General features: G+C 44.8%; 1 protein-coding gene across 2 annotated transcripts in view; it reads right to left on the bottom strand.

Annotated features, from left to right (window-relative positions):
• LOC145362061 (5'-AMP-activated protein kinase subunit gamma-1) overlaps window positions 1-15,735 on the bottom strand; it is a 64,117-nt gene extending 48,382 nt beyond the window's left edge. For both annotated transcript variants that reach the window (XM_080218118.1, XM_080218117.1), the window contains exon 1: window positions 15,595-15,735. Coding sequence is in view for 1 of the 2 variants with exons in the window: in XM_080218117.1 (XP_080074243.1) it covers window positions 15,595-15,651 (57 nt within the window). In the remaining variant the exon portion in view is untranslated. The remainder of the gene's footprint in view (window positions 1-15,594) is intronic.

Consider the following 15,735-nt stretch of genomic DNA (forward strand, 5'->3'; position numbering starts at 1 on the left):
TCTGCACTGTCGTATGTCGTGAAGGCCGCCTTGGAGAACGCTTACCCGAAGATCAGAGGCTGAATGCCCTTGATCACTGAAATGTTCGCCAACAGGAAGAGAACACTCTTGCCTGGTGATTGTCGAACAGTGTTCATTCATCCAATGTCATAGTGTCTGCATGGTCTCCCCAATGTACCATGCCTCGGGACATCCTTTCCTGCAGCGTATCAGGTAGACAATGCTGGCCAAGTTGCAAGAGGATGTACTGTGTACCTGGTGGATGGTGTTCTCACGTGAGATAATGGCATCCGTGTCGAGGATCCGGCACATCTTGCAGAGGTTGCTGTGGTAGGGTTGTGTGATGTCATGGTCACTGTTCTCCTGAAGGCTGGGTAGTTTGCTGTGGACAATAGTCTGTTTGAAGTTGTGCGGTTATTTGAAGGCAAGTAGTGGAGGTGTGGGGATGGCCTTGGCGAGATGTTTGTCTTCTATGACATGTTGAATGACATGAGAAGATGTTGTAGCTTTTCCACTCCAGGTAAGTACTGGACGACGAAGGGTACTCTGTCACCATGTCCCCATGTTTGTTTTCTGAGGAGGTTGGTGCAGTTTTTCGCTGTGGCATGTCAGAACTGTCAATTGATGAGTCGAGCGCCATATCCTGTTCTTATGAGGGTATCTTTCAGCGTCTGGAGGTGTCTGTTGCGACCTTCCTCATCTGAGCAGATCCTGTGTATACTGAGGGCTTGTCCATAGAGAATGGCTTCTTTAACATGTTTAGGGTGGAAGCTGGAGAAGTGGAGCACTGTGAGATTATCCGTGGGCTTGCGGTACAGTGAAGTGCTGAGGTGACCGTCCTTAATGGAGATGCGTGTCCAAGAATGCAACCGATTCTGGAAAGTAGTCCATGGTGAGTCTGATGGTGGGATGGAACTTGTTGATGTCATCACACAGTTGTTTCAATGATTGTTCACCATGAGTCCAAAAGGGAAAAAATGTCATCGATGTATCTAGTGTATAGCATCGGTTGAAAGTCCTGTGCGGTGAAGAGGTCTTGTTCGAACTGTGCATGAAGATATTGGCATATTGAGATGTGAATTTGGTCCTCATGGCTGTTTCATGTGTCTGGATGAAGAATTGGTTGTTGAAGGTGAAGACATTGTGGTCCAGGATGAAGTGGATGAGTTGGAAAATTGCATCTGGAGACTGGCAGTTGTCGGCGTTGTGTACTGAGGCAGTTGTAGCAATGCCATCATCATGGGGGATGCTGGTGTAGAGCGCCGAGACATCCATTGTGATGAGGAGTGCTCCTGGTTCAACTGCTCCATGTGGGTTGAGTTTCTTTAGGGAGTCCGTAGTGTCACGACAAAAGCTGGGATTTCTTTGTACAATGGGTTTCAGGATGCCCTCGATGTAGCCAGAGAGGTTCTCGCACAGGGTGCCATTGCCTGATACGATGGGACGGCCGGGTGTGTTTGCCTTGTGTATCTTTCAGAGGCAGTAGAGATCTCCAATGCGGGGAGAACGTGGGATGAGAGCATGGAGGGTGCTCTCAAGGTCCAGATCAAAAGGTCTTGATCAGTCTGTTGAGTTGACAGGTGTGTTCTTTGGTTGGATCTGCGGGTAACTGTCTGTAGTGTTCTCCATTGTTCAGTTGTCGGTATACTTCTTTGCAGTAATCCGTTCTGTTCAGTATGACAATGGCCCCTCCTTTGTCTGCTGGTTTGATAACAATGTTGCGGTTGGTCTTGATAGTGGATGGCGCTCCGTTGTGATTGGGTGATGTTTGGGGCTGTCGTGAGTGTGGCTGATGAATCTGGTGTTGATGCACCTCCTGATGGCTTGGGCAGTGGCCTTCTGGAGGGGTCCAATTCGACTCTTTCCTCTTCAGTTGCTGCACTGCGGATCTCTCTGTTGGCTGTTCCGGTTCATTGGCTGTCTCATTGAGTTTGCTGTTGGCCTCTTGGGGTTTGTGGAAGTCGTCCCGCAGCCTCAATTGCCTGATGAATTCCTCTGTGTCTGCTGAAAAACTGATGGGGTCTATTTTGGTAGTGGGGCAGTAATTGAGCTCTTGGCTGAGAACTTCGATTTCATCTGGTTGAAGTGTGAAGCTAACATTGGACTTCCCTGCAGCAGTACTGGGGGAGGCTTGGTTGCTGCTGGTGGTGATGCCAAGTTTCTCAAGTTTTCTGTTCTTGGTGTACGTGTAGATGGCATAGTTCTGTTGTCACATCTGCTTAGCAGAGTTTTGCAGCTGGTCTGTGTCCTGAGCACAAGTTGAAAATATGGACTCTATCTTGGTTTCCAGGATGCGGCGTTTCCTGTAGAGTTGGTGTATGAGATGGTTGAGCAGTGAGAGAGAGGTGTGACGGCAAGGTCTCTCAGCGTAATCTGTGTTATAGGTTGACCTGAGTGGGTTCGTGATTTGTAGTCCTTTCAGTATTTTGTCTGCTTCCTTGCATCTTTGTAGAAATTGATGTGTGTGTCAATACACGCGACCTTCTTGGAGATCCTCTCCACTTGGAGCCAGCAGTTTGCGGTGTCGATGGTAGTCATGATATGGAGATGCCGGTGTTGGACTGGGGTAAACACAGTAAGAAGTCTCACAACACCAGGTTTTAGTCCAACAGGTTTATTTGGTAGCAAAAGCCACTAGCTTTTGGTCACACAACCCTGCCACAGCAACCTCTGCAAAACGTGCCGGATCATCTCGTGTGAGAACACCATCCACCAGGTACACGGTACATACTCTTGCAACTCGGCCAATGTTGTCTACCTCATACGCTGCAGGAAAGGATGTCCCAAGGCATGGTACATTGGGAAAACCACACAGACACCATTACAACAGATGAATGAACACCGCTTGACAAGCACCAGGCAAGTGTTCTCTTCCTGTTGGGGAACACTTCAGTGGTCGCAAGCATTCAGCCTCTGATCTTCTCCAAGGCGGCCTTCATGACACATGACAGCACAGAGTCACTGAGCAGAGACTGATAGCCAAGTTCCGCACAGGAGGACGGCTTCAACCGGGATCTTGGGTTCATGTCACACTATCTGTAACCCCCTCGACTTGCCTGGGCTTGCAAAATCTCACTAACTGTCCTGTCTGGAGACAATACACATCTCTTTAACCTGTGCTTAACATGCTTTCCACTCACATTGTCTGTGCCTTTGAGACTTGATTACCTGTAAAGACTCGCATTCCAACCATTATTTTGTAAATTGAGTTTGTGTCTTTATATGCCCTGTTTGTGAACAGAACTCGCACTCACCTGACGAAGGAGCAGCAAGCACTCTGAAAACTAGTGCCTTTTGCTACCAAATAAACCCGTTGGACTTTAACCTGGTGTTGTGGGACTTCTTATTGAGTTTACCCCAGTCCAACGCCGGCATCTCCACATCACAACATTTACTGCTCATTCCTAGTTGTCCGAGCCAGTTGAGTCAACCACATTTCAGTGGCTCTGAAGTCACATGCAAGCCAGACTGGGTAAGGGCAGCAGATTTCCTTCCCTAAAGAACTTATGAATGTTCATTAAAACAGCTGCCCGCCTGTGTCCCATCAAGTCTTTCAATCTTGTATCACACTCAACGGGCAATCACATCGGCACCAAACCTGATTACTAAAGAGTGATGTGGACAAGGTGGTCCTCAGTTCACCAGAAGGAAGAGCAATAACTTTCTGCCACAGTGCTGTGCTGCTCAAGATGACTGGTTCCAGCCCTCCATCTTTATTTTACTTATTATTAGTGTCGCAAGTAGACTTACATGAAGTTACTACGAAAATCCCCTATTTGCCACACTCCACCACCTGTTCGGGTATACTGAGGGAGAATTTAGCATGGCCAATGCACCTAACCCGCACATCTTTCAGACTGTGGAGGAAACTGGAGCATCAGGAGGAAACCCATGCAGACACGGATAGAACAGTGACCCAAGCCGGGAACCAAACCCTGATCTCTGGTGCTGTGAGGCAGCAGTGCTAACCATTGTGCCACCGTGCCAAGCTGCTCTTCATGAACAGCACCATGCTGTTGGACCCATGGACCCTCCTGTGTCACCATCTCAGATCAGTACTGCGCCTGGGGTTGGGGAGTAGAGGGGTATCATTTTCCCCTGGTGCCATACACTAGTGTCTATCTGGGCAGCATGGTGCTATGGGATTCATGCAGCCTGAGGTCTGAAGTTCGACTGGGGTTGGAGTGTGAGGTAAAGTCGAGGTGTGACTTCACAAAGACAAGGGGGCAATATAGAAGGAGGGCTGTGTGGGGATGGGGGTTAAGAGGACAGACAGAGGGAGAAGGTTGAAGAAGACAAGCAATGGAAGGCAGAGGGAAGACTGAGAGGAGGGAAGCTGGCCCCGACAAAGCCGCATGAAAAGCTCACAAGGGGGTCAAACAGATGGCACATTGTTTACTGGGAGGGGCTGGATGAAGACTCCAGAGGCATCGGGCAGAGGTAAAAGTGGGGCAATGGGCTCCTTGCAGGTGATGGACTCAGTTATGGTGGAGGTTGAATTGAGGAACAGACTTCCTCTGAGGTTGCTATCCTTTTCTCTCTGGGTTGCTGACATCCTACACAGTCTGGTGAAGCCAGGGGGCTGGAAAGAGTGATGTGAACGTGCTGGACTGGTGTTTAAATACGGTGCCGGAACTTTCAAATCCGTCAGCTGCCGGCCCACCCGGAGAGTCAATGGGAACTCACCTGTGAATGATTAATGATCTTCTGAGCGTAGAATCAGATGCGTGATCCTGCTATTCTAACCAGCAAGACAGGTGTTGCAGGAGCCACCCGCCATCACACAGTCTCAAAATGGGAGAATTCCACCCCATGATTCAGGTCTGTCACCTTTCATCAATAGCCTTTTCACAGTGACTTATTTGCAGTGTGAATGTAAGCCTACTTGTGACACTAATAAATAAACTTTAAACTTTAGTCAGTCAGTTAGGGTGACTGGAATGAGAAAAAAGATTAGAAAGACTTTGCTGAGATGAACGAGAGGGATCCTCCTAGAAGTACAGAAATGCAAGAAATAGGAGTTGACAACTTGGCCCCTTGCACTGTTCTGCTAATGCAATGGCTGATCTTGTACATCAACTTCACTTTCCTGCACTATTCCCACATCCCTCGATTCCCTTTGTGCCTCGGAATCTATCGATCATTGTCTTGAATATACTCAGCAACTGAGCATCTAGAATTCTCTGGGCTAGAGAATTCCAAAGATTCACAACCCTTTGGGTGAAGAGATTTCTCTTCATCCCAGTCCTAAATGGCAGACCTCTTACCCTGAGACTGTGCCTCCATGTCCTAGATTCGCCAGTCAAAGAGAAACATCCTCCTTGCAATTACCCTTCCCAGGCCTCTAAGAATGTTAGCCATGGTCTGGATTAAAAAAGGTCAATCCTGAGCACGGTTTTGAGTTCCACAATGACAGCAGAGCCAGACATTGTAGGTGCAAACTGGGACGAACACATTCTTGCAGTCAGAGCATTGTAGAAACTGACACAAAGAAGTTCAGATGAGTTCAAAGGATTCATTCAGTGACCAGTCATACGTTTGTAATTGTGGAGTTCTACTGAAGGTACTTGACATGGTGCAAGGTTGGAAGCAGCACCACTGCCACCCGATGCACAGGCCTTGTGCAGCTGACTGCAAGCCAAGTGTAAATCCAACAGCTTCACTTGATCTGGTCTGCCAGAAAGACCCAGTTAAAAAGGAGAGACAACCCTGCTGGTGTCTCTTCAGGTAGCAACCAACTGCCCAAGACCCAGGCATCAGCAACTGGCAAGGCCGGCATGGAGAAGGAAATGAGTACCATTCGCAGTTGGGCCACACAAAATCATAGCAGCAAATTACTGCGAATGCTGGAATGTGAAACAGGCACTCAAGATCATAGTTTGCAACAATAAACAGACAATCTGCAATTGTCTGAGCCACTCAATAACTGTTCTTGGGCTGAACAATATACTGGAGAAAGCTTTCTTCAGCCCCAGCACCCTCATTATGAATAATGAAAAGGAATTGAAGTAGCTGTAAACTGTACACCGCCAGTTGCAGTTTAGTAGCACTTATGAACTTGGTATCAACAAGACGTATCATAAAACAATTTGACTTTGAACAGTTAATTCTTACAACAGAAATATGGTTGACTTACCAGTAGAACATAACATTGCAGAACACAGAATCCAAACAGCAAAACAATGGCTTCTTGGCAGATACACAAGGCAAGACTTTGCGAAAAACAAAAACTTCCTCCAGCACCCATTAGCCATTTCCCCTCAGCAACTCATCCTGCTTCAAGGATGAAAGCTCATTTGGACTGACGCAGCACAAAAGCCACTGTTAACGAGGACTGCAGGCTAGGGTTAGAAGGCAGTGAATGCTGTCCTCAATTTTAAAAAGGCAGCAGGGATATATAAAGCAATTAGTCTAATACTCACAAGAGAGGGAATATGAAGCAGTATATTAGATGCTACCAACATTTATTGAAAGCATGAATGTTCATAATTGGGGCTGCATTCTGCCTGGCATTCCATGGTCAATAACTCAGGAATTTTGTACAATATTTATATATTTCATAGATTGATTGGCTTACTACTGATGTGTTACTGTACAGTGCTTAAACTATTTTCTACAGCAATGACACTCTTCACCAAGGGCAGCTAACACTTTTGGAAAATGGGGAGGAGGGTATCTGATGAGCATGGCCTCCCTGTCAGTGTGCTGCTGCTACCTGTAGTGGGAGACTGATTGTTCTGGAAGATTAGGCAGCAAAGCTCATAGACAATAACCTACTGGAATCTTTCAGAGAGGGGTAAATAAATTTGCATGCAAGATCCAGTGGTCAAAACCTATACGGATTTTTATGAGCCAGTTAAAGGAAGTCCATGTAAAAAGGATGAAAGCTGCAAAATTAATGGCAAATAGAGGGCTGTATTGACAAGTGGTGATGCAGGAGAAAGAAAGAAAGACTGCATTTAGCGAGCTCTTTTCATGACCACTGGGTGTCTCAAAATGTGTTTACAGCCAATTAAGGATTTTTAAAATTGTAGTCACTGTTGTAATGTAGGAAATGATGTGGATATGCCGGCGTTGGACGGGGGAAAAAAAACAGTAAAAAGTCTGACAACACCAGGTTTAAGTCCAAGCAATTTATTTGATAGTAAACTCACAAGGTTTCGGGGTTTGTCCCTTCATCAGGTGAATGGAGAGTTCTGGCCTCAGACAGAGCATATAAAGCACAGACAGTTTACAGATTACTGATTAGAATGCGAATCTTTACACCTAAATTGCTGTTCAAGTCCTAAAGTGGCCGACACTGTGAGTGGAAGGAGCACTGATCGCAGGTTAAAGAGATGTGTATTGTCTCCAGACAGTACAGTAAGTGAGGTTTTGCAAACCCAGGCAAGTCACGGGGATTACAGATAGTGCGACATGAACCCATCTGTAACCCCCGTGACTTGCCTGGGTTTGCAAAACCTCACTTACTGTACTGTCTGGAAACAATACACATCTCTTTAACCTGTGATCAGTGCTCCTTCCACTCACACTGTCAGCCACTTTAGGACTTGAACAGCAATTTAGGTGTAAAGATTCGCATTCTAATCAGTAATCTGTAAACTGTCTGTGCTTTATATGCTCTGTCTGAGGCCAGAACTCTCCATTCACCTGACGAAGGGACAAATCCCGAAAGCTTGTGAGTTTACTATCAAATAAATCGGTTGGACTTAAACCTGGTGTTGTCAGACTTTTTACTGTAATGTAGGAAACACAGCAGCCAACGTGCACACAGCAATGTGATAATGATGGAATAATCTTTTTTTTTTGCAATGTTGATTAAGGGATACATATTGGTCTGGACACTGAGGGAAAGCTCCCCCTAGTCTTCTTCAAAATAGCTTCATGCAATCGTTTACCCACGAGGACCAATAAAAGGCCTTGCTTTAACATCCCAGCTGAAAGACTACACTGCCGACAGTGCAGCACTCTCTCAGTACCACACTGGGAATGTCAGCCTTCATGATTGTGCTCAAGTCTTACACGACTTGAACCCAGGATCTTGCAATTCAGAGGTGGGTGTGCTACCAACTGATCCACAGATGACAGTGGGGGAGATGGAAGGAGTTCACACGGATCTGATCTGGGTGACCTGCCACTTAGAACATTCATAAACAATACTGGAGAGGATACTTGGATTGTATGCATTATAAAATCCGGAAACAACTGCAAGCAAGGCCAGCCAGCTGGCAAAGTAAGGGAGACTGATACTATTCGAGATAGATTTTAATATGTAAGGAAAATAGTACAGACTGGAACCAAAAATATGACACCCATGATAAATGGCTGCCCATGTCTAAACACGGAAAAGGATTCACATGTGATTATCGACCGCCATTCCAAAGCACTGAATGTGCAACTTTTGTCAAACTGCTGAGCAAATGCTGGGGATGCATCACAAGGGTAGAATATTAGTCAAAATAGTGTGGAGTCTGGAAGTCAGAATAGATTCATCTAATTCTATACATTCACTAAATTGAATAAAACACAAATCGAAATGCCAGAAATTGGAAATAATTATTTAAAAAGCTGTTAACACTCAAGAGGTCAGGCAGCACCTATGGAGGAAGATAGGAAGAAGGAGAAACTTATCGTTAATGTTTCACGTCCACTATCTTTTGCTCCATCGACAAAGTCATTTGTAGCACACTGTCTTTATGTCACTAAACTGCACGCAATTGGAGGCAGTTCACCCGCAAAAAAACACGAATACACTGGATAGGGTTCCAAGTCGAGTGATCAGGGCATTTCTTACCCTCACACTGCGCATTTAATATTCGAGGACCATCATTTGCTCAGCATTAGCACAGACAAAAGGCAAAGCAGTCCATGTGCAAAGAGGTGGTGCTGCAGCTCAAATTCTGCACACCGGCTGCAGTATAAAGGCTCTAACTGCATTTTGACACACCATCAATTTCTGACGAACTTTGCTGCCCACCCTCAACAAGTGAAACTTGTGACAGCAGGACACCTACAATCAGTCCTTATGTATGGCTTTTTTAAATAAGTCCCAGAGAGAGTTCAATCTCCCCTGCTCAATAGTACCACAAGAATGAAACATAACTGCAGCTCCTTCCTCACAAAGCTGAAACGTTCAAGTGGCACAATATTCAAAAGACTTTCCTTTAACTGCACTTCTATGGATAGAGTAGAAAGGGTGGAGAGAGAAATTTCACCTCTCTTTTTTGCAAGTTTCACCTATATTGTGGCACAGTGGTTCGCACTGCTATCTCTCAGTGCCAGGGGCCTGGGTTCGATTCTGGCTTGGGTCACTGTCTGTATGGAGACTGCACATTCTTCCTGTGTCTGTGTGGGTTTCCTTCGGGTACTCTGGTTTCCTCCCACAGTCCGAAAGATGTGCTGGTTAGATGCATTGGCCATACTAAATTCTCCCTCAGTATACCCAAACACGTACACAGTGTGGTGACTAGGGGGTTTTCACAGTAATTCACCGCAGTGTGAATGTAAGCCTACTTGTGACACTAATAAATAAATAAACAAACAAACAAACTTTAAAGATATTTAACCTCTCTTCAAAGGATAATTAAGTTCTGGACAACACAAATGTGGGATTCATGAAATATAGAGTCATAGAGTTTTACAGCACAGAAAGAGGCCCTTTGGCATACTGTATTTGCGTTGACCATCAAGCACCTATCTACTTGAATCCAATGTTTCAGCACTTGGTCTGTAGTTTTGTATGCACGGTGTTTCATATTATTGACACATCCACGAAGGGGAAAGGTTCCTTCCTATCTATATCCCTCTGTTTTGTACACCTTGATCAGGTCCCCACTCAGCCTTCTCTGCTCGAAGGAAAACAACCTCAACCCTAACCAGCTTCTCTTCATAGCTGAAACGCTCCAGCCCAGGCAACATCCTAGTGAATCTCTTCTGCACCCTCTCGAATGCAATCACATCCTTTCTATACTGTGGTGACCAGAGCAGCACACAATGCTCTAGCTGTAGCCTAACAATTGTTTTATACAGCTCCATCATAACCACTGCGCCACAATATGGGTGAAATTTACATTCTATACCTCAGCTAATAAAGGCAAGTATCCCATAAAACTTCTTAATCACCTTGTCTACTTGCCTTCAGGGATCGATGGACATGCACTGAGTGACCTTGGTGTGCTTCGTAGCACTAGAATGACCTTGGGGTGTATATCCATCAATTCTTGAAGGCAGCAGGATTGTGTATTCCCTTGCCCTGTTAGTCCTTCCAAAATGCATCACCTCACACTTTTCAGGGTTAAATTCCATTTGTCTCTGTTTTGCCCATGGGACCAGCTCTATCTATATCATCCTGTAATCTAAGGCTTTCCTCCTCGCTATTTAACACACCACTAATTTTTGTGTCATCTGAGAACTTACAGATCACATCTCCTATTTTCATGCCTAGATTATTAATGTACACTACAAACAGTAAGGGACCCAGCACTGATCTTTGCAGTACACCACTGAAGTGGAGGTGCTGGCGTTGGACTGGGGTAAACACAGTAAGAAGTTTCACAACACCAGGTTATATGCCTTGTTTGTGAACTGAGATCCCACTTACCTCAAAGGAGCAGTGCTTCGAAAGCTAGTAGCTTTTGCTACCAAATAAACCTGTTGGACTTAACCTGGTGATGTGAGACTTCTTACTGTGTACACCATTGAACACAGGCTGTGTGGGTGTGCTTATACACATATATATCACATACAGACAGACACACACATATATTATAAAACCAAAGGGAAAAGATCTGAACTACTAATTCTGAATTATGACTTCAGGGATTAATAGCAACAGCAACTTAAATGATGACACAAACACAGTCACATAAGTCTTCCAAGTTGTAGCCACACATCCTTTCTAAATCAGCCAATGCTTTTTATAGTAGATTATGGTTCGCCGGGACCAGATGGGATGTACCCCAGGATACTGTGGGAGGCGAGGGAAGAGATTGCAGAGCCCCTGGCGATGATCTTTGCGTCGTCAATGGAGACGGGAGAGGTTCCAGAGGATTGGAGGATTGAGGATGTAGTTCCTATTTTCAAGAAAGGGAACAGAGATAGCCCGGGAAATTACCGACCGGTGAGTCTGACCTCAGTGGTTGGTAAGCTGATGGAGAGGCTTCTGAGGGACAAGATTTATGAACATTTGGAGAGGTTTGACACGATCAGGAAGAGTCAGCATGGATTTGTCAAGGGCAGGTCGTGCCTTACAAGACTAGTTGAGTTCTTCGATAATGTGACTGAACACATTGACGAAGGAAGTGCCGTGGACGTAGTGTACATGGACTTCAGCAAGGCGTTTGATAAGGTCCCCCATGCAAGACTTCTTGAGAAGGTGAGAGGGCATGGGATCCAAGGGCCTTTGGCCTTGTGGATCCAGAAGTGGCTTGCCTGCAGAAGGCAGAGAGTGATTGTGGATGGGGCTTTTTCTGAATGGAGGTCAGTCACCAGCGGAGTGCCTCAAGGATCTGTTCTGGGACCCTTGTTGTTTGTCATTTTCATAAATGACCTGGATGAGGAAGTGGAGGGATGGGTAAGTAAGTTCGCTGATGACACGAAGGTCAGTGGTGTTGTGGATGGTCTGGAAGGATGGCAAAAGTTGCAGCAGGACATAGATAGGATGCAGGACTGGGCGGAGAAGTGGCAGATGGACTTCAACGCGGATAAATGTGTAGTCGTCCATTTTGGCAGAACCAACGGGATGAACGAGTACACTATTAAGGGTAGAAGTCTGAGTAGTGTTGAAGAGCAGAAGGATCTTGGGGTCTGGGTCCACAGGACTCTTAAATCGGCCTCGCAGGCGGAGGAGGTGGTCAAGAAGGCGTATGGTGTACTGGCCTTCATTAATTGAGGGATTGAGTTTAGGAGTCGGGAGGTAATGCTGCAACTTTATAAGACCCTTGTCAGGCCTCATTTAGAGTATTGTGCACAGTTCTGGTCACCTCACTATAGAAAAGATGTAGAAGCTATTGAGAGGGTACAGAGGAGATTTACAAGGATGTTGCCTGGACTGGGAGGCATGCCTTATGAAGTTAGGTTGAGGGAGCTGGGACTCTTTTCCCTGGAGAGACGAAGGTTGAGAGGCGACCTGATAGAAGTTTACAAAATGTTGAGAGGAATAGATAGGGTGGACTCTCAGAGGCTATTTCCCCGGGTTGAAATGGTTGCTACGAGAGGACACAGATTTAAGGTGCGGGGAGGGAAGTTCAGAAGTGATGTTAGGGGTAAGTTTTTCACTCAGAGGGTGGTGAGTGAATGGAATCGGCTGCCGTCAGTGGTGGTGGAGGCGAACTCGCTGGGGTCTTTTAAAAGACTTCTGGATGAGTATATGGGGTTTAATGAGATTGAGGGTTATAGATAGGTCTATAGATTGGTAGGTGTTGATGTGATAGGCGCAACTCGTGGGCCGAAGGGCCTGTTTGTGCTGTAGTGTTCTATGTTCTATATCCTAACATACCAATTTGATACACAAAATGCGTACAAGCACACAAAACCATCCACTTCCAGGTTTCACACATTAACTTTTTGCTTTAGGACAATGCATAATTTAATTAGGGAATAGCTCCCATCACAGTTAAAACTTTCCTTTCGACTAATCCATTGAATTGTGTGGCCCTCGTCATGGCAGACAGAAATATTCACAGGTCATTAGCCAGTGCTTCAGCTCAATCAGAATTTCTGAAAGGAACTGTGAAGAGAAATTGAATTCAGTGTCACCGCCCCACAAATACCAAACACTGCAAGAAGTGGTCTGAATAAATGCTAGCTTCTCATGAATAATAAATAAATGGGCTTGCGGGGGGAATCCTTTGCAACTGGTACAACCTACCAAATAAATTAAAAAGGTTGCCAGGTATTTGTGCTGCTGCATTTACAAAAATTTAATCTTTTTTTTGGGGGGGGGAGGGGGAAGCACTGTCAGTTAAATTCATTTTAATCAGGAGCTAGTTGAATTATTCAGAACAACTCAAAATTCCATTGCAGTCAGCCTCATGTGTCATGTGGGATGAGGTGAACCAGCATCTTTCAGGTTGTGGCAAATTCTACGAAAGAACAAAATGGGTAAGGATTCCTATCAAACTGATGCAAGTTAACATTTACAAATCTGAGTTTTATTCCTTGCACTCAATTTTAACATTTCATGGCAAGAGTTGTGCCATTTCTGGCAAATCAGTCCAAGTTGAAAGCCGTAAAACTCCTCAGAATTGTGGTATTTTCAGACTTCAGGCATTTCAAATTGCTTTTTGCTGCACAAGGATAGAAATTCAGAATATTAGCTGATCTTGTGTAGCACTGTTCGTAAGTTGTCTGTAGCACAGCTACTTTTGTCCTCTCAAAAAGTTACTTCCTCTTGCAGAACGCAAGTTAGTAATTCTAGCTAGTTATAGCATCTCGCCCAGAGACAAGTTTGCGTGCTTTAAAGTTTCTAGTTCATTGTCTGGAAAAATAAAATGGTTGTTACCTGCAAAGCAGGGCAACATTCAAATAAAAACTGGAGACACAAGATGGTCACTAACAAATCCAATAGGGAATTCAGAAAAAAATTCTTTACTTAAAGAATAATCAGAAAGTGGTCGCAGCAAATTGCACAGATGCGTTGAAGGGAAACTAGAGAAATAGAAGAGAGGTTAGGGTAGAAGGTTGTGCTTGGGAGGGGTTAGATGAAGGAGATTGGGACAAGGCTTGTGGGAAGCAGAATGTAAAGTACAGAATCCAACCATTAAGCAAAGAGGGCTACAAATCAACTATAGATTAATTGCTTGAAGAAACTGCACAAATTGGAAAGTATTTGTAAAGTTTCAGGTAGACCAAAAGTATGCAGCATTTGAAGATTACATTTCAATACAGATGTCTGGAGTGTGATGTTTGCACACTATAGATGTACTAGATTAAAAATACAGATATACACAGTATGACGACATTCAATTCTAGCTTGTGCTTCTAGCATTACACCACATACATTTCTCGTGGTATGAAATTTGAGACATCAGGAACTAAACATCTCAACACCAACAGCAAACAGGAACGATAGATAATCTGTTAAATTCAAAAGAACGATTCATCAAAAGCACATGCAATTGCAACCCATGAGAGAAAAAGGTATTGAAATAAGGTATGCAGTATCAAGGCATAAATATATAACATTAAAAAAAACATGGAATTTATTTGCCTGTCAAAGGATATTTTCCTTCACAGGCCTTGCAAGGAGCTTGGGTTTGACTTCATATCCTTCCCAAAGTCATCACTCTCAGGTTAAATATAGTTGCAACTTCCAGCAAATCCCACAGTTTGAGAGGATGCACACTGAATAAAACTACCTGCCTGCAATGTTTCATGAACTTGCTGGACAGAGACACACATTACAACTGGTCATTTAGACACGATGTGTGCGTTTCTTCCAGGTGCTCTGGTTTCTTAAACCTGGTGTTGTCAGACTTTTTACTGTGTTCCTCCCACAGTCCAAAGATGTGCGGGTTAGGGGGATTAGTCATGCTAAATTTACCCATAGTATCCAAAGATGTGTAGGTTAGGTAGATTAGCCTTAGTAAAAGCATACGGTTACAGGGATGGGGGGAGGGGAAGGTCAGGGTGAGATGTTCTTTCAAAGAGCCAGTGCCAACTTAATGGACCATATTGCATCCTTCTGCATTGCAGAGATGATATGGTTCTATGATTCGCAGATGTTAATTATGGCTTCTTATATTCCTGGCTTCTGACAGGGAATTACTGAATTAAAGCACCCCCCTCCCCCCGTACTTTTGCTGAAGAATGATTTTTTTCAAGATTCAAGGCGTTGTATAACAGCAGGTTACACTGTGGCAAATGAAGGATCACACAACAATGCCACATTTCCAAGTGGAATCGAGTTGTTATAATATATTAAAAATAGTTACATTAGTCGCCTTAATTTGAGACTGAACAGTACATGAAAGCAACAATTGATCTCACACACACAGAGTTCAATAAGTGCATTAGATACGTATATCTGTAGTGAATAAGGATGATACTCGTTCCAGGATGCAAATAAATAGCTACTTCACTACCTCTAGGTTTTCAGAGCTGGACTGGAGCTGTGTGCACCATCCCCTTTGCAGTAGTGTTACCTCAAAGTAGGGAAGGGGAGGCTTTGTCGGAATTGTGGAGCAAAAAAAAATGACTATTAAGCCCTCAGAGCCACAGTGACTAAAGTGCACTCATTGTCAACACGCCCATCTGCAAAATTTTAACCTCCTCCCTTCCCCATTCCAGTTAAAACCCTGGATTATTTCTCCTTGCCTTCTTTGGCATGACGGTCGCCAGTGGTGGATCTCTGGTAGATGAACCTCCTTCCCTTCACAGCAGAATCGTCTCGCTCTTTATTAAACCTGAAGGCATTGGTCGCAAAAACTAGACTGACACGGGCAGAATTGGATTAAATAATGAAAATGATATCTGATCTTTCTGGATGCAATTGGGTCACAACACAATTAGATGTCCCCTCAGACTAAGGGGTTTGGACAACAAGGTGGCGCCCATTGTCACAGGGAGAGGCACTCGGACTCCCCTCTCACTCACCGACTCCATTGCTCCGCTGCTCATTACCTCCCACCGCAAGCTTTCTTCGATTTTCATTCACTCTTCACCAGACTTTCGCCTCCACTTTCCCTCATCCACATACCACAGCTTCCGCTCCGCGCCCGGCCTCCCGTTCGCTAA

This window comes from Carcharhinus amblyrhynchos, chromosome X (genome assembly GCF_965287045.1).
Source record: "Carcharhinus amblyrhynchos chromosome X, sCarAmb.v2.hapA, whole genome shotgun sequence".
Classification (NCBI taxonomy): Eukaryota; Metazoa; Chordata; class Chondrichthyes; order Carcharhiniformes; family Carcharhinidae; genus Carcharhinus; species Carcharhinus amblyrhynchos.